This window comes from Notothenia rossii, assembly GCF_949606895.1.
Source record: "Notothenia rossii genome assembly, chromosome: 4".
Taxonomy (NCBI): Eukaryota; Metazoa; Chordata; class Actinopteri; order Perciformes; family Nototheniidae; genus Notothenia; species Notothenia rossii.
The window spans coordinates 33,259,619-33,282,849 of record NC_136902.1 but is presented as its reverse complement, the minus strand read 5'-3'; the positions used below and the strand labels follow the sequence as shown (position 1 = coordinate 33,282,849).

The window sequence follows — 23,231 nt, the reverse complement described above, 5'->3', positions numbered from 1 at the left end:
CAAAAGATAGTGAGAGACATGTTGTATGAAGAGTCAGGTGTCTTTGCTAAGGATGATTCTGACATTGGTTGCATTCCAAACTTGGAGCTAAAAATCCACCTAAAAGACGAAACACCAGTCCAAGCAGCCTACAATTCAGTTGCTAAGCCTTTGTACAAAGAGGTGAAGGAATATGTCCAGAACTTGCTTGACCAAGGCTGGATCAAAAAGTTCATCTCACCCTACTCGTCTCCTGTGGTCTGCGTCAGAAAAAAAGACAAGAGTTTACGCCTGTGTGTTGACTTTCGGGGCTTGAACCGCAAAACTGTCCCTGATCGCCACCCTCTTCTACGCATCCAAGATCTGTTGGATAACCTGGGAGGCTATTCATGGTTCTCAATACTAGACCAAGGCAGTGCTTACCACCAGGGCTTTGTTGATGAGAGTTCTAGACACCTGACTGCCTTTAGCACGCCTTGGGGGCTGTACAAGTGTACCCGCCTCCCATTTGGCCTTACCAACGCCCCAGCGGCATTTCAAAGGTGCATGGAGGGAGTCCTTGGCGATCTAAGGGATGAGTGCTGCTCACCATACTTGGATGACGTGCTCTGCTTTTCTAAGACCTTTCATGACCACGTTGGCAACTTGAGTCGGGTGCTCAGCCGCCTTCGAGAACATGGAGTCAAGCTACGTCCAAACAAATGTGAGCTATTTCAAAGCCAGGTCAGGTATTTAGGGCGCCTAGTGACAAGGGAAGGTGTCCAGATAGACCCTAAAGACCTTGAGGCAGTTCAGCATTTAAAGAAAAGAGAGCCAAAGAATGTTGGAGAAGTTAGAGCGCTCCTTGGGTTTCTGGGCTATTATAGAACCTTCATACAGGACTTTTCTAGGATAGCCAGGCCACTGTTTCAACTAATAGAGGGCCCTAAAGAGTCTAGCCAGACATTCACCACAGCTAGAGCTAACAAGACCAAGCCCAAGCCCACAAATAATGGACAGCTTTCATCCAAAGCACCTGTCCAGTGGACATCAGAACACGGTGCTGTGGTGTCACGTCTTGTGGACATGCTAACCAGTCCAACCATTCTGGCCTACTTTGATTTGCCCTTCGTCCTTCACACCGACGACTCAAATGAAGGTCTGGGAGCCGCGCTCTATCAACAACAGGGAAACAAACTCTGTGTCATCGCTTATGGTTCAAGGACATTCTCGCCAGCTGAGAAAAACTACCATCTCCATTCTGGTAAGCTTGAGTTCCTTGCATTGAAGTGGGCAATCTGCGATAAATTTAGAGATTACCTCTATTATCTATTACCCATCTTCACCGTATACTAGGGGTGTAACGGTACACCTACCCGTACCGAAATTATTCAGTACGGGCCCTTCGGTTCGGTACACGTGTGTACCGAATGAATATAACGTTAAACGTAAAAAATTGAGAACGTGAACAGGTTTTTGGAAGTAATCTCAGGTGCTGCGTCGCAGCATTCAGAGTAATTTGCTCACATTGGGTTCAACGCGTCATAGAGCGAGCAAGTCATTTAATTGGACAAGAGGCATACTATGAAAGCTGGTCAGAGGGATGCGTTCAAATTTAGTCAGTCATTTGAGGAAATGGCGAAATGGCGAACGCAGATAAAGTTGAGCTCGAAAATCCTCCAGCATCATTTAAGTCTCCGGTTTGGGAACATTTTGGTTTCGCAGTTACGTACAAGGGTGACGGACAAAGACAGGTGGACCGAACCAAAGCTGTTTGTCGGCATTGTTCAACTAAAATTTGTTACGCGGCTGGCAATACATCAAACTTGCACACTCATTTGAAAAGGCGTCACTCGAACGTGAATATCACCAGTACAAAAAGAAAAAAGACTGAAGTGCAAACCCAACTCCCACTAGCATTTAAGCTTCCACCACTCGCAAAAAGTTTAGACCGAGCCAAAGCTATTACAAACGGCAAATATCCTTATGTTGCCATGTTAGCAAAGCGCTACCTGGCTGTATCTGCTACCTCTGTCCCTAGCGAGAGGGTGTTCTCCACAGCAGGAGACATTGTTAGTGCCAGCAGATCTGCCATTTCGGCAAGCAATGTGGACAAAGCAAAGTAAATATTTCTTTAAAAAAACATGAAAATACAATGAGAAGTACAGTTCAAATACAGATTATTTCAGTTCATGGAAATGCTGCACCTTAATGTTTATTTTATTATATTTTGTATTTATTTGAGTGAATATTCACAGTTTAATCATAATTAAAAACCCAAAACTAATAGTTTGTGTTTTGTGAGTACTATTACAGTAAAGTTCAAATACAGATTATTTCAGTTCATCGAAATGCTGCACCTTAATGTTTATTTTATTATATTTTGTATTTATTTGAGAGAATACATTATTCACAGTTTAATAATAATAAAAAAACAACAACAAATATTTTATGTTTTGTGATAATTTTTTCTGCTGTACCGAAAACGTACCGAACCGAATCGTGACCTAAAAACCGAGGTACGAACCGAACTGAAATGTTTATGAACCGTTACACCCCTACCGTATACATAGATAATAACCCCCTTACTTACTGAGCACGGCCAAGTTGAATGCAAGTGGGCATCGTTGGGTTGGCGAGCTAGTTGACTTTAATTTCCCTATCAAATATCGGCCAGGCAAGTCAAATGCAGATGCTGACACCCTGTCAAGGTATCCAGTGCAACTTCACAATCACCTGGAAGAGTACGCAGAAAAACTTCTCCCAGAGATTGTCTCTGCCATCTGGCAGGGGGATAAAGCCATGAGAGACAATGACGTGCCATGGGTGGCTGCGTTGCAGCTGCATCCGGGTACAGACGACACACTTCATGAAGGCATTCCAGTTATCACTCCAGAAAACATTCGAGCTGCTCAGAAGGAAGATGCTCCCATAGGTGAGGTGATGAACCTGAAAATTAGAGGATTGAATCCTAATGATAGAGACAAGAGACAAATGGGAGGAGAGACACGCAGACTCGTACATGAATGGAATAGACTCACACTTGACAAGGGAATATTGTACAGGCAGACAGGACAACGAAAACAGTTGGTCCTCCCCAGTCGGCTGAAGCCAACTGTGTTGAAACACCTGCATGATGATATGGGGCATGTCGGCACAAACAAAGTCATCCACTTGGCGAGAGAAAGCTTTTATTGGCCTTTTATGGAACGTGAAATAGAGGACTACGTCATTCGCCAGTGCCAGTGTGTTAAACAGAAGCGGCCAAGCATTCCAGAGAGAGCACCTATCGGTTCAATAACAACCAGTGCCCCATTTGAGATCCTCTCTGTTGATTATCTCCATCTTGAACAGAGTAAGGGTGGCTATGAGTAAATCCTAGTCCTAGTAGACCACTTTACTCGCTTTGCACAAGCCTACACGACCAAGAATAAGTCAGGCCAAACAGCAGCCGAGAAAATCTTCTATGACTTCATTCCACGCTTCGGTTACCCTGAAAAGCTCCATCATGATCAGGGCCGGGAGTTTGAGAACGGCCTTTTCCAGAGACTGCAGCAGCTGGCAGGAATCGCTCATTCTCGAACAACCCCCTTCCGCCCGCAAGGGAATCCTGTTGAGCGTCTGAATAGGACACTTCTGCAGATGCTCCGCACTCTACAAGAGGAAAAAAAGGCTGAATGGAAGGATCACTTACCCCACATAGTCCACTCGTACAATTGTACGAGACATGAGGGAACAGGCTATTCACCGTTCTTTCTCCTGTATGGAAGAGCCCCACTCTTGCCTGTTGATTTGCTCTTTGACTTGAAATCTGAACAAGAGCCACAGTCCAGAAAGGAATATGCACAGAAATGGGCTTCTCGCATGCAGGAAGCATACAAGATTGCCTCAGATAACAGTGGGAAGAGCTAAGCTAAAGGGAAGAAATACTATGGTCTGTCTGTTAAAGGCATGGTGCTGCTGCAGCCTGGAGATCAGAGAGGGGTGGCCCAGGCAAACTTTGTGCTTACTGGGAAAAGAGAATTCATCGTGTTTGAAAAGTTTGGCGATGGACCTGTGTACAGAGTTCAACCAGAAACAGGAGATCCAACCCTCTGTGTCCTGCATCGTAACTTTCTGCTACCTGTTAATGATTTGCCCTTGGAACAAGATGAGCAGAGTGAGCGTCCAACCAAGAAGCGACAAAAACAGAGCGAAAAGCAGGTAAATTACAGTGAGGCGGTGGAGCAGGAGTCTGAACATTCGGATGAGGAGGAAGAAAACACGTATTGCCTCAGGACCTCTGTTTATGGAAGGAGGAAAGTCAGACCCCTAATGGCTCAGCCTAAACCAAACAGTGAACTCAGCGTTTTTGCTCCAGATTTCTAGCCAAGGTGATAAGCAACCGAGACCGCTCAAATGCAGCAGCCACATGAAACTGACCCAGTTGCAGAGCCAGATTTAGTGCAGATGCCGGTGCAGGTTACTACTCCACCAGCCGAGGAACTACAGGAGGAACCAGCGATGGATGACATTTTGGAGGATGTAGGGTCAGAGGAACAGGTGGACAATAGTGAACCTGCAACAGGACCATCAGATGACGAAATGCTGCCTGTGAGAAAGACAACCCGAGCAATGAAACCTCGAGAAATGCTCACATATAACCACCTTGGAGGCCAGGAGTAAACTTGATGGTTTCCTGTGTTCCCTACCACATGCCATTTTACCCAGCTGATCCTGAAACCTGTTACTACCCTACACCAGTATGGACATGCTAGACCTGTGACAATGTCCACAGTACCTTAAGAGACTTTCGACTGTAACAGACTGTACTTTGACACACAGACTTTTCTCGACTCTGGACTGCTACATACGACTTGTGTTAGGTTGGTTCTAGATGTCCGGAGACATCTCTTGAAGCAGGGGAGAGTGTAGCAGGTTGGAAATGCTAGATGTTAAGTTTAAACAGACACCCCCCCTATTTTTTGTAAATAATATAATCTTCCTAAAATGTATACAATACACTGTAACATCAGTAGATGGCGCCCTGGCACTGCGGTGGATCCATTAGGGAGGAACTCAGCTCATGCGCATGTCAGAAATAAATGTGCTGTGATCTGAGCGAGACGCTAACTTTGGTCCTCTCTCTAAAAATCCACAGGTACTGCAAAACTAACGTTTCTGTCTTTAGCTTGCATCGAGATTAATGCTGTCAAAATTATCGCGTTAACGGCGGTAATTAATTTTTTGAATTAATTGCGTTAAAATATTTAACGCATTTAACGCATGTGCAGAATAGAGAACCGCAGTGACGCGTCGTAAAACCCGGAAGTAAGTTAGCATTTTTAGCACTTCCGGTTCCTTCCTCAAACAGTAATGCATTTTTTCCATAGGGTTTTGGAAAATAGCTTGAAATAAGATCTGTGGTTGACACAAATTTAAGAGGTAAATCACGTATTGTTCTACGACATTAAATACATCAGCAGTGACCCCACTGGGGATTTTTGAAGGGTTTACGTGTCTGAAAAACGATGGTTGTTAAAGAATGGCTGAATAGGACTACAGAAATTGTCGAGGCCGTTGTACGTCATTACGCCGAACACGTAAACACTCCCGCTAAGTTTGTTTTCCCCTGTGTTCTGCTTGAAAGCAAGTACCTGCCTATCTTTAGTATCTGTATATCTATATCTGACCATTAGAATCTGTATTTTTGAAATTGTCGTTTTTAACATGGTAGTTTTACAAATGATAGAATAATTAGTTACCAGTGTTTTCCAATTTTACTCGGCAGTTCGTTTTGTTGGCTAACGTTAGCTAAAGCCAGTGGCGGGCCGTGCATTTCACACCTAGGCCTTCAGTGATGTCCTACACAGTCCTACCTGAATTATTCCACCTCTTAATACCATCATTATGACGCCATGGCTCTAGAAACTATACATTTAGACAGAAACGCAGTATAACCGGGCGTTGCATCACCTTAACATAGTCAAGTACAACAGAGTTATATTAATATTTCCGAAGCATTTATAATCAATATATCCGCATTTACAATTAAGAGTGTTAAACTACCAGCTTTAAGATCGCTTGGATACGGTCAAAACTTAAAAATAAAAGGGGCTTTTAAGGCATTAGTCTACAAAGTTTTATTAAGTCCACCAAACCAAGTTTGTTCACTAAACAGCGTATTGTCGCACCCAAAGCAGTTTCATTTAAGAAACGTGACGATAAAGACACAAACTATTCACTGAAAATAAAAGAAAACAAACAAATAATTTGCATTTGTTCATGAGGATATATTTGCGACAGTGGTGAAAGTGTATTCCTAGCACTGAATGTCCACTTTGATAAAGGTTAAACCAAAACAATTCAACAAGTCTCCTTGAGTACTTTTACTGCACAGCTGAGCCAGTGCGCCACACACATCTCTATATCTCTTGCAGAAGCATCAAACATTTATTTTTTATATATTTGTCATTTTAATTACATATATATTAATTCGTTAATATTGATTTAATATTAACGACATAAAATGACAAAAATATATTAAAATAAAATAAAAAATAAAATGCTTTGTACTCACCAAAACAACTGATTACTTGAATACAAAATCCATCCTCCTTTCTTTCCTCAAGAAGACTTCAATGACTCTGTTGTACAGTTTATCTGTGCGTTTCAGTTCCACCAATAAGTCATTTTCTATAGACATGAAGGCTAATGATGAAAGCCTAGTCTGTCCAGTAGAATGTCTGGCATAAGTTTTAATTCGCTTTAAGGCCGAGAATGACCGCTCGACAGAAGCAGTGGACACAGGGATAGTCACTGCCACACATGCCAATGTGTAAAGCTGCCCCATGCTCTCACTCAGATTTTTCTGCTTAAGGAAATCAAGGAGATCAATGGGACTTTTCCCTTCAAAATCAGTCATGGCATACATTACAGTCAGTTCTGTTTTTAGCCGGGACAGATCGAACAGTGTTCCGTGACTCTGTGTTAATTTGGCTAAGGCTGTATGCGGGATTTTTTTCCGGTAGGTCTGAAAGTGCTGGGGGTCCAGGAGGGAGAGAAACATTAATTTTTCGTGGTCTTGAAACCTACTCCGTATCTGGCAAAGAATGTTGTCCAGAATATTGCTGTGGAGTTGTTGGTAGTATGCGCGAAGGTCTCCTTGTGCTGTACGTGGGCCTCTGCGTGCGCTCGGACCACTTGAGATGCGCGCTGTGTCCTCGTAGATCTGACGAAACTGGCACCTCTCTCGCTCACTTGTGTCACAAAACTCGTTCACCCTTGTCAGACAGAATTGTACATCCAATGTTTGTTTCTGTAGTATTCCAAAGAGCACATCTGAATGCTTAAAAATCCCATTGAATGTTTCAAGCAAAAAACAAAACTCAAAATCATCCAGACGTGCATTAAATCCATCAGCGCTAAGCATAGTATCCCCATCATACTCCTCATGATGTTCCAGTATGTGGTCAAACACCTCCTTTAGGGAAACTCTCTTCTCAAAGACTGCATTGACCAATCTCGATGTATATTGCCACCGCGTTGGTGCAACATTAGGAAGACGACGCTTGCAAATGTCATCCAGCAGTTGCGTGCGCTTAGGGGATCTGGAGAAAAATGCTGCAAGGCCATTGAGGCTGGCAAAAAAGACCTTGCATTCTTTAAGCTTTGAGGCCCCTTGAGTCAGTACTAAATTTAGTCGATGTGCATAGCAGTGAATGAATAAGGCCATAGGTGCCCTCTCCTTAACTTTAGCCTGCACCCCGTTTAGTCCAGATGCCATGACCGCTGCGCCATCATAACACTGTGCCACAACTTTATCCAGACTACATTCATATTCCTCCATGAAACGGAAAATAAGAGCGGCAATGTCATCAGCTCGCTTGCCGCTTGTAACATCTTCAAATCTGACAAACCGCTCCTTGACACCTGTGTCCGTCACATAACGCAGGACAAGTGCCAGTTGTGCTACATTACCCACGTCTGTCGTTTCGTCCACCATAACAGCGACAAAGGGTGCTTTTTTAATCTCCATTTTGATCTCTTCTCCCATCACTTCAGCAATAGCATAAATCAGGTCGTTTTGTATTTTGCCTGACGTCCCAGTAAACACTTTGTTTGTGGACAGGTGGTAATGCAAGTCTGTGTTGTTCTCAGCAAGCAAAGAAAGAAGCTCCACGTAGTTTCCTCTGTTTCTGGACTCGGCGCGTTCATCGTGTCCCCTAAATGAAAGTTCCTGTTTACCCAAAAACAGGACACAATCAATCAGTCTTTTCAATATTTCCCTATTTTTGTTCACCCTTTCGTTGTGGAGCTCCGTTTCCCGGCGCACTTGTTCGTTGAGCTGTAGATCCACTCGGGTGTCCCCAAAGGTTTTCAAAAGCACCATTGCTTGTAAGTGCCCAGCCGTGCTTTGGTGTCTCGTTGCTGCCTTGGTTAGACAACTCAAGTTTGCAAATCCAGTGTGGCTCCAAACACCAAATCGATCAGTTGCAAATAGCAGGCATTCCCAGCAGTACAATTTGCAGTGCCTCTCGGAGGCTGTGAGCCAGGGGTACCGCTCGTAGTTAGTGATTTGAAAGTGGCGGACAAACCCTTTCCCCCGCTGTGATAGGCTCGCTAGCGTCGGGGTTGGCCGTTCTCTTCTCACGATGTCTAGCTTTTCTTGAAAAGTTCGTCTTGAAAATGGCGTTGTAATTATATCTGCGACCAAATCGATCTCTTCTCCTCCTTCAGCCATTGTGGGTTAAAAAAAAACAGCTTGTATAAATCTACACAAATTAGCTCGTTCAAATTCAAGTTCAGTTTGCTAGCTCTACATAGCTCTGCCTCTCAATAGTGCGTATCCAATCAAAAGACGTGCACGTGCTAATGTCATCGTACGCCTGCTAGCTGGCCCGTTGTCGCCAACTCAAAATCTGATTGGTTAACGCCACGGTTTTGTTTCCGTTCACTTTAATCTACAGGCGCCCGCACTGTTGATTCTGAAGGCCTAAGGGCAGATTTCTTGGACCCTGGCAACACATTATGGCTGAAATATGATTGGATAAAAGCTCTAACATAAAGGCCAACCCTCCAAATCTCGTTCTGAGGCTGGAAGCAGCGCAACCAAGAGGAAAGCTATGAAATGAAGAGAATAGACTACAGGGAATAATTTAATACATATTTGTGGAAAAAATATATCAAAATTTAATTTATATTCTGATGATGTTTAGGCCAGCAGAGAAGGCCTTGCTGGCCCTGACGGCCCACCACTGGCTAAAGCTAGCGCTACTAGTTAGCTACGCAATGGTTTGTTGCTTTGCTCCGGGTTGCAGCCACAGGTCTTCGCATGAAACGTGCTTGTTCTATCGTTTCCCAGCCAATTTTTTCCAAAGGAGAGTCTGGATTCGTGCCATGAGGTAAGCTGATGTTACATTTTTGTCCATGTCACGGTGAAATGTAAATAATGGTTAGTGACTGTATCGCCGTTATAGAGATGGCGCTGCTGAAAAGACCGCAACATAAGTAAAGATAATGAATACATCCTATTAAAACCTGTGTGGCTTATATGATAAGTCTTATTAGTACAAGCAGCATCACGTTTCACCATGTAACTAAAGATTGTAGTCAGGGAAATCAGTTTGACATATTGAACTAATAACAAATCACCTCTGGCTGGCAGAGAACTCTCTGCTCCATAGCTTCTCTTGGACGTAAATGTACATTTTACATTTATATTCAATTTAATATTCCATCCCTCACATACTTTTGTATATATAATAACTTATATTTTGTTTTTCTTGTTATGCTGCTGCAACACAAACATTTCCCAAATTGGGATCAATACAGTAATATCTTATCTTAATTAATTAAGAAATATAACTATTATAATTAGTGTAGCAGCTGACACCTATTTTCAATATGGATTAATCTACCATTTATTTCTTTAGTTACATTTTCATCTATAAAAATGTCAAAATAGTGAAAATGTTCACGAGACTTATCAAAGTGCAAGGTTATATCTGTAGATGTTTTGTTTTAGCCTATGTACTGTATGTCTTAATGCTCTTACAGTATATGTGACGGTGTGACTTCCATGAAACTATATTTTATATCTTCCCAACAGACGAGCTGACAGGAAACCTAACACTCTAACAACCACAACATTGTAAATTAAAAACAATTCACAATTTTTTTATTTCTTCTTCCTTGCAGTGAGGTGAAGCTGACCTTGCACTTGGTGCCAGTAAGGATGTTCCTCACGCAGGCTGAATGTTTCTCCTTCCTTACTGACAAAGAAGCCCTTGATTTGCAATGCTTCACTAATTGTCATTTCCCTGGCTCCGTAGGGACACTTTACCTCCAGCACAGTGGAAGACCCTACCAGACCATCCGGAGATGCCCCCAACAATCCTGATAGGGAGAGCCACAAATCTGACTCATGGACCTGCATCTGAGTTGCAGTGGTGAATGCCCTGACGCCCTCACATTCATTCATAGTCCCCCACTGTACAGACAAAACACCATCAAGGGCCTGTTGTTGCCCTAGCACCCTGGCAATAAAGGAAGCAGTCACACACTTTGACCTCAGGACAGCTCCAAAGTTGCTGGCAGTCAACCTTCCTTTCCTGAACAAATGCCAGTTTGGGTTGGTTCGCTGACCAGTGGTAGCCACCTGAATTGCCCTCTGTTGCTCTTCAGACAATGCCATGCTTGCCACAATTGCCTCAGGTCCCTGATGCCCAACAGATTTGATAATTTCAGGAACAGTAAGTGTTTCCAAGCTGTAGTGTTCCTCTTCTGGCTCGGGGGAGAGAAGCCAAGAAATTCCTGAGAACCTGCCCCCGAGTCTGTCCCTCAGCCAGTCACGATCTTCGGAGGTGGGCTCTCTTGTCAGCGGGTTAAATTAGTTATTGGTTTCAACAGTCACATTAAAACAGTTACTAAATCAGCTTACTATCACCTAAAGAACATATCTAGGATTAAAAGACTAATGTCACAGCAGGATTTGGAAAAACGTGTCCATGCTTTTATCTTCAGTAGACTGGACTACTGCAATGGTGTCTTCACAGGTCTCACTAAAAAATCTATTAGAAAGCTGCAGCTGATTCAGAACACCGCTGCTCGAGTCCTTACCAACACTAAGAAAGTGGATCACATCGCTCCAGTTCTGAAGTCTTTACACTAGCTTCCTTTGTGTCAAAGAATAGATTTCAAAAATACTGCTGCTGTTTATAAAGCACTGGATGGTTTAGGACCAAAATGCATTTCTGACCTCCTGCTAAATGATGAACCATCCAGATCTCTCAGGTCTTCAGGGACTGGTCAGCTTTCTGTCCCCAGAGTCAGAACTAAACATGGTAAAGCAGCGTACAGTTATTATGCTCCAAATATCTGGAACAAACTCCCAGAAACCTGCAGGTCCGCTGCAACTTACTACTTTTAAATCCAGGCTGAAGACTTTTATTTTTGTCGCTGCTTTTAATTGAACTATTCATATCTTAGACTGCACTGTAACTTTTATCCATGTATTTTTTCTTTTAATGTTTATTTTATTAGCTTTTCTTTTTAATGACTGATTTTAAATGCCATTTTCTTAATGTCTTTCATTTTTTGTAAAGCACTTTGAATTGCCTTGTGTTGAAAAGTGCTATATAAATAAACTTGCCTTGCCTTGCCTAATAAAGATTTCATGTGACACATACAATTGATTTGTTGATGGGAATTAATGTGAATAAATTAACTTGAGGTTAACGGTACTCTTGCTATCACTACTCACCGACACTATAAACCTTGTCCCTCATGCTAGCCCTGACAACACCGATAAGCACACCTTCATCTAGGCTGCACTGTAACGTGTCCTGACTTGTAGTGGTTCTCTCCTCTATCTACATTCTTCTTGTCATCTTTGTAAAACGATATCAGACTGGTAATTGACACAGCCATGACTTCTAGTTAAATTCAGTGTGGCTAAAATGAAAAGCTTTGTTAAAATATGCAAGCACGCGAAAGTCAAATTCAGCTTTATTGTCAAAGATTCTACATGTGTTATACATCCAGAAATATCGAAATATCGTTTCCCAAAGTGTGACATGTATACATAAAACAAAAAGGGCCTAGATAACCGGGGTATACAGTTTAAAATGTTAATATATTTAAAGTGTTCAAAGTGCAGTTTCAGTGCAAGTCAGTTGAAACAAAATTGGCGTGACGTTGAAGTCGTGCGACCCTGCTGCTGTACTGGCTTGTAGTTCGTTTATAGCATAACGTTAGCATTTCGCTTTTGGCGACTAGATTTATGATTCAAAAATTATAAAAGTAGGGTTGACATGTGGAGATTATCCGGCTGAACAAAACGTGATCCCTCTCTTAAATGTGTGTCAACCACAAAACTTATTTCGAGCTATTTTCCAAAATCCTATTGAGAATTTGCATTGGTTTTTCGCGAAGGAACCGGAAGAAGTTTACTTCCGGGTTTTACGACGCGTCACTGCGGTTCTCTATGGTCCGCCCCATACATCCCACCAGTGGCAGCACCAGGGTATGGCTGGGGTAGGCTACACCCATACCAAGAAATGGCTTAGCCCCACCATGAAAAATGATGTTAAAGTAAGCAAAATAAAGTCCGCCAACTCGCGCCGAGAATTGCACAGACAGCAGTTAGTAAGATTGATTTCAGTAGCCACTTGTCTGGAAATACCGAAGACCAGAAACGGTTTTGAAAACTTTTGTCACGTAGTGATCGTCTTCTCAATAGAACATCTTTGATAATGTCTTCTGGCCAATCAGAATCAAGATAACGGCGTGGTGTTGTTGCAGGAAGTCCCGACGGAGAATACTTTTTGCTGTAGTACAGGTTATGTGCTTAATCTGAAATGCGTACCTTCACTTGTGTCACAAAGCGCATTTGCGTACCGACGTACTTGTGAAGCTTTTCAAGAAGGCGGTTAGATCAACGGACGACATAGTCGGTCTCCGTGTGCACAGACAGGGCTGCTGTTAATGTCGGTCTGTACAACGGAATTGTGCCAAAACTACGCCAATCGGCTGCGGAGGGAGACTCCCCCCTTCACTGGAGAACTGCGCCAAAACAGCTGATCACAGCCCCCCCGTCGATTTTCCTGAAGTAGTCCCCCGTTGATAGAAATCAACACGTAATGAATTAAGACCCCATGGTTTGATGATTGATAGGTGTGTGGGCTGTCTTTCATTTTGACACTCGGAACATTTTTATAATAAACATACGTTAAATGGATATATCCGCCTTCTTTCATTTATCTTTCCATTCCCACAACAATATACATAAAGAAATGGCATATTTTGGACATACTGTAGTTCGAATGGTGATTAATCATGATTAATTAATTTTTAAGCTGTGATTAATCTGATAAAAAAATGTAATCGTTTGACAGCCCTAATCGAGATATAATGTAATTGCACTGTCAATGGTTTAGTAATGTTTCATGTGATTTGTGATATGTGTGTAAGTGTAGCCAGTGTCCTTTTGTAGCTAATTGTTCTGGGTAGCATCGCCATGCTAAGTAGCTGTTTTCATAAAACACAGTTTTACGCAGTAGTTTTGGACGTGTAAGTAACTGAGATTCAACACTGTGGCATAAGCAAATGTATTTTAAATGTTGTTAAGAATATTAGCCAGCCAGCAGTGAGTAAATAGTGATGAGGAAAATACCATAGTCAAGCTAGTTTCACAGTTCCGGCCATTCAGTAACATGGCGTGGTCAGTCACGCCATATTGTCACGTGCTGCTGTTAAAGCCCCTGTCACACTGTCCCGGAATTGACACACGATAAAGGAAATGTTCAAATTCAGCTCTGATCGTAGCAACATCGGGCCATTCGTGAGGGCATCTTAAGCCATCGTATGACCGCCGGTGGAGTTTCTCAGGCTCCGGCAGCAACTTCGTGAGCAGCAACTTCGTAAGGCACTCGTGAGGGCATCTTGTCAAATCGTGTCATCTTCGTGTTATCATCGGTGCCATCGGGTATTCACACTCACTCTGATCGGGGCGAATGCCCGATGGCACAGATGATAACAAGATGCCCTAACGATGGCCTTACGAAGGGCAAAATTGACACACGAATTCAACACGAAAATTAACCTTTGCAAGGTCCTTCGGCAATTTTTTGGCATGCCAAACATTTTGCCACCGCTCACGAAGTTGCTGACGGAGCCTGAGAAACTCCACCGGCGGTCATACGAAGGCTTAAGATGCTCTGACGAATGGCCCGATGTTGCTACGATCAGAGCCGAATTTGAACATTTCCTTTATCGTATGTCCATCTGGTTGTTAATTGCACAACAAAAAAATCATGTAAACATATTATGTAAATAACCCAATTTGTGTTCTGTGAAACTGAAAAGAATATAATATATTATTTTGAAGGCAAGTTGACAGGAAGTTGTTGTTGCTATGGAAACAACATGACGGAGAAAACTTAATATCTTCTACATATAAAGACGGAGAAAGTAAAGAACAAAGTCGGAAAATATCAGTACAATATGTTACGCCCAGACCTAGGGGAACCTAGGCGCAGCATAAAATGCACTCTCCCCACTTTTCCCACTCCCAAGAACACGGACGCCAAAACAAAGAAAGCGTTTGGTAAATATATTTACCCCAAATTATTACACACCGGAGTAGCAAAACCACAAAACAAAGAAAGCTTTTAACACAAAATCTTACCTATCAAATGAGAAAAATAAACGTACAAAAATCTTACCTACCCTAATGCAAAGAAAACAGGAGAAAACGAATTATCCAGAAGGAAAAAAGAAAGGGTTTTGCACTCCTAAGCGAAATAAATAAAGCGTGTGTAACAAAGACAGGTTTAGTAGCTTTTCTCACAACACAGGAGAAAGGACCGGCATACGGTATAACTAAGCAATCAGTGTAACAGGACAGACATCGCAGCGCAGATGTGTGTTGGGAGTAGGAGAAGTCTAGTCGGAGGGAGGCCGAGGAACTGCACGGCTGCAGTTAAATATCCTCTCTTCTTCAGGTGGACCAATCAGCAGGTTGAAGGTAGCTAATCAGCTTAACGGGCACCACCTGTTGCTCACACACACACACACACACACACACACACACACACACACACACACACACACACACACACACACACACACACACACACACACACACACACACACACACACACATGACCTAACGACCCAGGGTCGTAACAAGTATCATAGTACTTTAACATAATTGTTTGTGTTACTTTCGTTGCAGTTGTATGTCTTAAATGTAATGTAAATGTTGCCTTTGTGTGTGGTTCGAAGCCATCTTTGTGCGAAATTCACAATTCAATATTCATGTGTCCATCGGGTGTACATTTCGGGACAGTGTGACAGGGGCTTAAGTGAGTGTGTTTTGATTTATATTATTTTGGTACCTATTCATATGCTAAGTTAAGCTAATTATTGTTTATGTGGAATATATGTTAAATCATTTCAATTCATATGCATGTATTTCTTAGTTAGGCAGAATGTTTTACATTATTTATACTTTATAGTCTGTAAGACGGTGTGATATTAATTTATCATGCATTTTAACTGAGAGCCTTGACATAATGTGACTGAAATGTATGCCATTGATGTCATAAATAAACGTGCTTTGATCTGAGCAAGACGCTAACTTTGGTCCTCTCTCTAAAAATCCACAGACACAGCTTATATGTTGGTTACACAGTGCTCCTTAGCCTGTGAAACTCTTGCTGCTGGTCCAGATTACCCCTATGCCTGGTGCCGGTAACAATGACATGACACGTATTGTCATACTGATATTCTGTACAAACTGTGAAGTCCACTGAGACAAATGTAACATTTGTGATATTGGGCTATATAAATAAACATTGATTGATTGACATGATATTTGTTGACAAAATCACACTGTTGGAGATTTGGAGGATGTTTAAAACCAACCTCGTCTCCGCGTGTCGTTTGGTAAGCTGGGTAAATTCGTACAAAGGAAGGGATTAAGAAACACCAGAATGCAAGTTAAACAATAATCTTGTTTTAATGATACAAGGTAACAATACAAATACAAAGGAAGTACTTCCTGCTCTTTCTCCTGTCTTACTCTCTGGTCAGCCTGAAGAAAAAGAGATCGAACCCCAGGAAAACAGTGTTTCATACTAAAAACACAGGAGGAGGTGTGTGCGTGCTTTCCCCCAGAGGTCATCTTATTGGGAGAGACCAACACATGGCCTGTCGCACCCAATCAGTGCGACACAGCAGAAGAAACCCGGAAACAAAAAGTCTCTTTCAGTTTGACGAAGACCAGACACCTTTTGGTGTCTGGTACGAACCTGCTCTAAACAACAAGTTTCCTTATCTTATTTCACATCTTGCAGCCAGCACACACACATCCCCTTTATGGCCCTTTGTCCCTGAGTCCATCTTCCCCCCCTCAGGTTACCACACACAAGTTAAAAGTATGTTTTAATATATAGTTGTTATAGTTGGCTAAATATACGTAATACATGTAAATCACTTTCATATCAATAATAACGAAGAACACATTACCTATGCTCTTAAGCAGTATTAGAGATGTTTTTCAAATAGTCAAACTTCACACAGGCCCAATATAGAGAACACACTCATTTGTCCTACACCCCTTCCCGCCATTTGAGCTATTGTTCACATCTTTACTTTAAATAAAAGGTTTCACATTGTATATTTCCAGCTTCCTTTACACATACTGTTATTATTAATACAAAGTAATTAACCACACACATCTATTGAAAACAAATAGATTTCCCTGATAATTGACATGCTGAAAATCTTAGGAAGAATGTCCCCTCCCGCAGCTCTCTCGTCCCTATCATAAAAGCTGCTTCCATTTCATATAGAGTAATAAAACATGTTTAAGCTAATTTCTCCACAATGTTTGTAGCCATTTAGTACCCGCACATGAAAGAATAAAAACAGAGGTATAGTTGAACAGTAATCATGCAGCACATATATTTACTGCAATGAAAACACACATATTTGCCCTAAGCATGTGTAACGCACCCTCTTCTTTTATGAGGGAAACATTCCAGAGTTTTGGAGCTATCCCCAAATTAGGATGTCTCCTGCTTGCATCCCTCTCTAAACACAAAGACTTCACCTCAATATATTGGGGAGGGAAAATATACTTTGTCCCTTCAAATTTAACACACATGAATATATATAAGGTGACATTAAAATGAATATACCAGATTTAACTTTCCTGCCATAACACGTTACTTTAATACTTCAAATAATTCAACTTAATCCTTCAACACATAAGTAGTTTCTTTAACAACCTTTACTTGTAATCCTTTACCAAAGGGAATCGTCCCATGTAAGTCTGCAGTCTTTTTTATAACCTTTTATAACTTTATAAATTCAAACTAATTTCCGATTGGAAAATCATGGCAATACTCGCTCCCTTCACTAAATGATAGGGAGCGCCACTCCTCAGCTAACCTATCACTTCCCTCCGTTCACAAGCCTAATCATCGCACCTGTTAATCCCTCTATATATGCTCTCCACTTTTCCATCAGCTGTCTTCCAGGTGTCAACGCGCAACCCTCCTCCACCCCTTCGCCTCCTGCTTCCAACTCAGGGCCAAGCTCAACCTTCTCCCTTCCAACCGGACCTAACCACTTATCACCACCACCAGTGTCTAGACCCGGGGGGGTTCATCGGAAACGGTTCTTCCCTTCCCGAATGACATCCTACAAAACCTGGGCCTAATCGCCAAACACCATTTCATTCACTTGTTATAAACTGTCATCATTATGTTTCATTTATATAATGTGACCCGATAATAAACATGTATTCCATACATCACGTCTCTCCTGATTGAACTAATTTAAAGAAGTCCAATCATTTGTCTGATTAGAAATGGTGTATTCCTTGTTGACCATATTTAACCAAATGCACCAATAATTGGCCTGCAACCTTTTGCAACTTTAGTGTCCTAACTCAGGTTTAACATTTTTTACGAGGACATCAGTCACACAGGTTCAGCATTCCGGTCACAGTAACCAGGGCACTGGGTCAAACACAACAGTCCAAACATTTAGTTTCCCACACGGACACAATGTGGCAAATAAGCGATTCATACAAAAAGCAACACAGCACATTTATTAGGGTTGGACAACACATCTGCAATACACACTGCAGTATTATTTGAGGGGAAATCGTAAAAAGTTGCAAAGAGTTTTGTGAACTGAAGTCCAGCACTGAAACAGTAGTTTGAAATGTGCACCAAGTTAGGTTTAGTACGATAAACCTGTCATTTACTGTAAATGTACCGTTGTTTCCTTCTACCAAAGTAACATCTGTTTATATGATTATATTTACCCTGCCTTTAATGTGGTAGTAGTTGGTATTTACGGTTGAGTAAATCCTGGGAGATAGATTGGTCTGACTTGGCTGGGTGCGCAGTGCTGACATTGGATGCCATCAGGGCCTGTCAACCATTTCCAGTGGTCTTGCCTATTGTGGGTCTGGAATTAACCCTGCATTACACATTTTACATGACTCAAAGCTTAGTAATGGATGACAGCAAATGTATGAATCAATCAACACAAGTTAATCAACCCCTTGACAGCTGTCTATTACGCGCTGTTATTCTTAAGCATTGCACACCGTTAATAAACCGTACATACAGTATCAGCCCGCTCTGTGCTGCTAGTACTCTTCTTCATCCCCCTAAAGCATTCAGTGTTGACTTGAAAAATATGGCATTTGAATTGGCATTTAGGTGCCGATAGATCCTGTTATCAAGAATATATATAGTGTATCAAGTTGATATGAAAAAGAGCAACAGGGCAAAACAAGTTTGAAAGGTTGTCTGTGAGGAAAATCTGACTGACGCAAATCCAGCACACACTCTCTCTAACATAAATCAATGTTGGCCTTAAAGTGTTATGGATGTTTTTATTGGTCTTTCAAAATGCCAAAATAGTATTTTTCAAGTCAAGACTGAATATCAACCACAATCTAAGGAATTACTTTCTTGGGATTGCTGTGAGCTGTACATACAAACCAACTCCTCCCTTGATTTGTAAGCTTCCCTAATTATTTATTCATTTGATTAGATTATTGCGGTGGATCTCTGGAGACAGCCAGATGATTTGTTGACTCATTACAACAATTAGAAAGACAACATAAATACACAATGGAAGTTTAAAGAGGCCCTATAATGCTTTTTGGGGGTGTTATATAGGAGTGTGTGCATGTCAATGGTCTGCATAGGCTAATATCCCAAAGTTCCCTCCATTGGACTCCTTTGTTAACTTCCATAGCATAAAGACATCACTATGTAACATTTGTTCTTTTATTTGCTAGGGCTCTAACACATGATTTGCTTAGGAGCGGGATATTCCGACACATCTCTATGCGACACAGAGCCAGCTAGCTAACCAATAGCTTGGTTTCACTTGACGTCACACCGCTGCGTTCCTTTGGCGCGAAATTCCATTGGAGGTCAGGAAGTAATTTTTATACAGAGGATCTAGCTGATGTTACCATTGTGAAAATGCCGGTGTGTTGTGTAGTTTACGGTTGTTCCAATCGATCCGGCCGAGAGAAAAACAAGAGGTTTTACCGAGTGCCGAAGGTTGTCGTCCATAAAGCTGAGCAATTTAAGAAGCTAACCGAAGAACGCCGGAAAAAATGGCTTTCAAACCTACATCTGCGGTCGGGAGGAGCAGAGTCGTCTAATGCACGCGTCTAATGCACGCGTCTGCAGCGACCACTTCATCAGAGGTATTAGCTAACTTGGTTTTTGTGGCTTTGTTTATGTATTATTGGGTTGTGGTTACATGCTTATGTACTTAGTAATACTGATCATGTTTAAGTTACCTGTAGTCTAATATGGACTTTGTTGGGACTTTTTAGGGTGCCCTAGCGCTTTGGGTGACGTTGAGTCGGTAGACTGGGCTCCCACTGTTAGCCTCGGTTACCACACAACAAGTAAGCCCAGATCAGAGGCATCTCTTGGACGAGAGCAGAGGATGGAGCTCAAGGAAGACCAACAAAGACAATCAGAATGTGCAGAGGCTTTGTTGGATCTCCTGCAGACAACCGAGAGCCCAGAACCGACGCAACCCCCGTCTGACAGCCCACAACCAGAGGACACCAGTGTTATATTAAATGACCAACAAGGTAAATTAACCACCAGCATTATTATTAAATATTACAAATGTAAAATCCATGCAAACTTTGAATTAGGTTTAGGTTTAGAAAATAGAGTACTAACTTGAGAATCTGCAATAATTGGAACAGAGAACTTGCATGTGTGTAAAAAGGTTGTCAAAAAGATAACATCAAAACAATTCACATTCATATTTGACTATTTTAAATAACTAATTATGTTTGCTACTGCTATATTGTATGCAGATGCAGGATGCCAGACTGATTTAACGATGGAGGACATCGAGAGGATGGAGGATGTTCTGAGACAGAACACAACAGAGCTGGGAGATCTTCGGACAAAGGCACTGGACACAAAGTTCAACCAGGAGTCCTTTGAGAACAACGAAGAGAAGACAAAGTTTTACACCGGGCTCCCCAACTTCTTAGTTTTACTTCAGGTTTTTCAACTGTGCGAGCCCTACATCACCTGTGGCCCTATGTCTGTGCTCTCCAAATTTGAACAGTTCATTTTAGTTTTGCTGAGGCTGAGACTAAATCTCCCTCTGAAAGATTTGGCTTTCAGGTTCAACATCTCTCTCTCCACTGCTTCTAGAATTTGGCATAAGTTAATTGACATACTTCATGAGAGTACAGAATTTATAATTGAGTGGCCAGAGCGACATGTACTTCAAGCTACAATGCCAATGGGATTCAGACAGGCATTTGGATGTAGAGTTGCTGTGATTGTTGACTGTTTTGAAGTTTTTATTGAGAGGCCCTCTAATTTACTAGCTAGAGCACAAACATGGTCCAACTACAAGCATCACCATACTGTTACATTTCTGATTGGTGTTGCTCCCCAAGGCTATGTCACTTACATATCTTGTGCCTGGGGAGGAAGAGTTAGTGATAAACAGATCACAATACAGAGTGGGCTCCTAAAAAACCTGTTACCTGGAGATATTGTCCTAGCAGACCATGGGTTCGATATTGGCGATAGTGTGGGATTTTACTGTGCTTCACTAAAGATGCCTGCATTCACCAGGGGGAAAAGTCAGCTGTCAGCATACGAGGTGGAAGAGAAAAGAAAAATAGCTAATGTGCCTATTCATGTCGAAAGAGTCATAGGATTAGTCAGAAGAAAATATCAGATTCTGCAAAGCAGGGCTGTGCCCATAGAACACATGCTAACAAAACCAGGTGAGGCACTAGCATTAATTGACAAGATTGGGGTTATTTGCTGTGCCTTGTCTAATCTGTCAGTGTCTGTCGTCCCATTGGAGTAAAGTCATGGAGCTGTAGTCTTGTAAATAAGAAACCATGTATTATTCAGTATCATTTAATCTTTTCAGTAAACATCTTTTTGTGTTCAAACATCTTGTGTTCAAGTCTTTTCAGTAAACATCTTTTTGTGTGTTGCAAATTGTGTAGCCCTAATCAATATACAACTTTCATCTACATTCAGGCTTAATTCATTCAACAATATTCTAGAGATGACAATTGGTCTGGTGACGCTCCCATGTATGGCCATTGAGGGTTATTGTAAATGTAAATAAGAAACCATGTATTATTCAGTCTTCTTAGTATCATTTAATCTGTTCAGTAAACATCTTTTTTACAATAGCAATATATCACACAGCCCTACTTCCTCTAGTGAGTGTGGTCAGTGAATATGAAGGTGCTGTAATGCAGGTTAAAGAGCTGCCACTGTGCAAATAATAATGCAACAAGGAGAGAACCACAACTTCCGCTCACATCAAAGTCTTCTGTCACCATGGGGCAGCCAATCAGATCCAAGGAGCAGATGAATGGTTCGGAGGTTTTTGGATCTATTCCGGCGATCACAGACTCGATGTAGTATGGCCCAAACCTGATGAGAGCATGACATATTTACCATTTATGCAGGTATTTGTGCCTACTTTAAGCAGCTTAAATGTGGACATGGGTATTTATTAAGTTCAGTGCACTCACCTCTTCTCGTACAACAGGTTGGACACCATGCTCCTGAAGGTCTTGGGCTTGATCTGGCGACCCTCCTTCAGCTCGTACAGGTTCAGTCTGAATTTAAGCCTCTGGGATCTACACACAAGGCAAAGACGTCCATCAATCCTCAGATATTTACATTGAATTCAGTCATCACAAATCTAACTTATTTCAAAGCTATGGATAGCAGAATTTCTAATAACGTTTTCTCCCCTATTCATTAGAATGCATAGTAATACTATTCAACTACAACACTTTTGTTGTTGGTATAAACATTATAGGTGTAGTATTGTACTTGACACTCCAGGCTTTCTCTAAATGAGAAGTCTTACTTAGTCTAGATCTGAGAGTTGTAGCTTTATAGAGTTGTAAATCAATCCTGTCATCATAGTACCCTGGTGTTCACAACTGTTTAGCCACTTTGAGAGAACAAGGTGGAGGTCTACACACTCACACTGTCTGAACATCAGTGGCCAGTCCTGCCAGCCCAATATACAGCTTATCTCCCATGGGGAAGATCTTCTGGATGTCTGTGGTGACCATCTGAGCCTGGATGCCAAACCTCCGGTCCGCTGCTATCGCCACACAGTTCTTCCCTCGCATGGCCATGACGGCCCCTCCGTTATAGGACATAATAGACTGGATGAAGAAGGAGAAACGTAAGAAGAGTTAAGTTAGTCAGAGCTTAAACCATTGATAGATCAAACAACTGATTAAAGAGACAAATCAAACTATTTAAACATAAAGCTCATTTTTAAGCACATTCATTGAAATAAAAATTAAGTTTAAGTTGAGGCCCTTCTATACAGCATAACATGTAAAGAATATCCTAAGAATATGTATTATTTGCAACATGCAAATAAGATACTGAATAATGTTGTCCTCAAAATAAATGACTGAAATCTATGTATTTCATTTAAGGACCAAAAACATGACTCAGGGTTATTTCCAACCACCCAAATGTGTAAACATGGAGCATAACGTTAATCTAAAATAAAAAAAAAAGCTTTAAGTACATACTATTACAGTCATGCATATTATGATTTCATTTTCCGACAAAGGGAATACTCTGAATGTTCAACAGAACCGACGTTTCTGCCGTTCCTCACTTCAATAAACATTAACAGAGATCAAATAAATACTCTTCCGCAAAATGGCCAATCATTTGGCATTTAACAGCGCTCTTAAA

At 41.6% G+C, this 23,231-nt stretch overlaps 1 protein-coding gene across 1 annotated transcript; it reads right to left on the bottom strand.

Annotated features, from left to right (window-relative positions):
• Positions 1-21,709: 21,709 nt before the first annotated feature.
• On the bottom strand, positions 21,710-23,013 carry LOC307034775 (proteasome subunit beta type-3-like; the record flags this gene model as incomplete). Its single annotated transcript, XM_079673658.1, has 4 exons — positions 22,497-23,013; positions 22,031-22,138; positions 21,815-21,929; positions 21,710-21,766 (listed from the first exon to the last, which is right to left on the bottom strand). The coding sequence occupies exons 1-4, from the start codon at positions 22,673-22,675 to the stop codon at positions 21,710-21,712; spliced, it is 459 nt and encodes a 152-aa protein (XP_079529784.1). The 5' UTR covers positions 22,676-23,013.
• Positions 23,014-23,231: the final 218 nt, after the last annotated feature.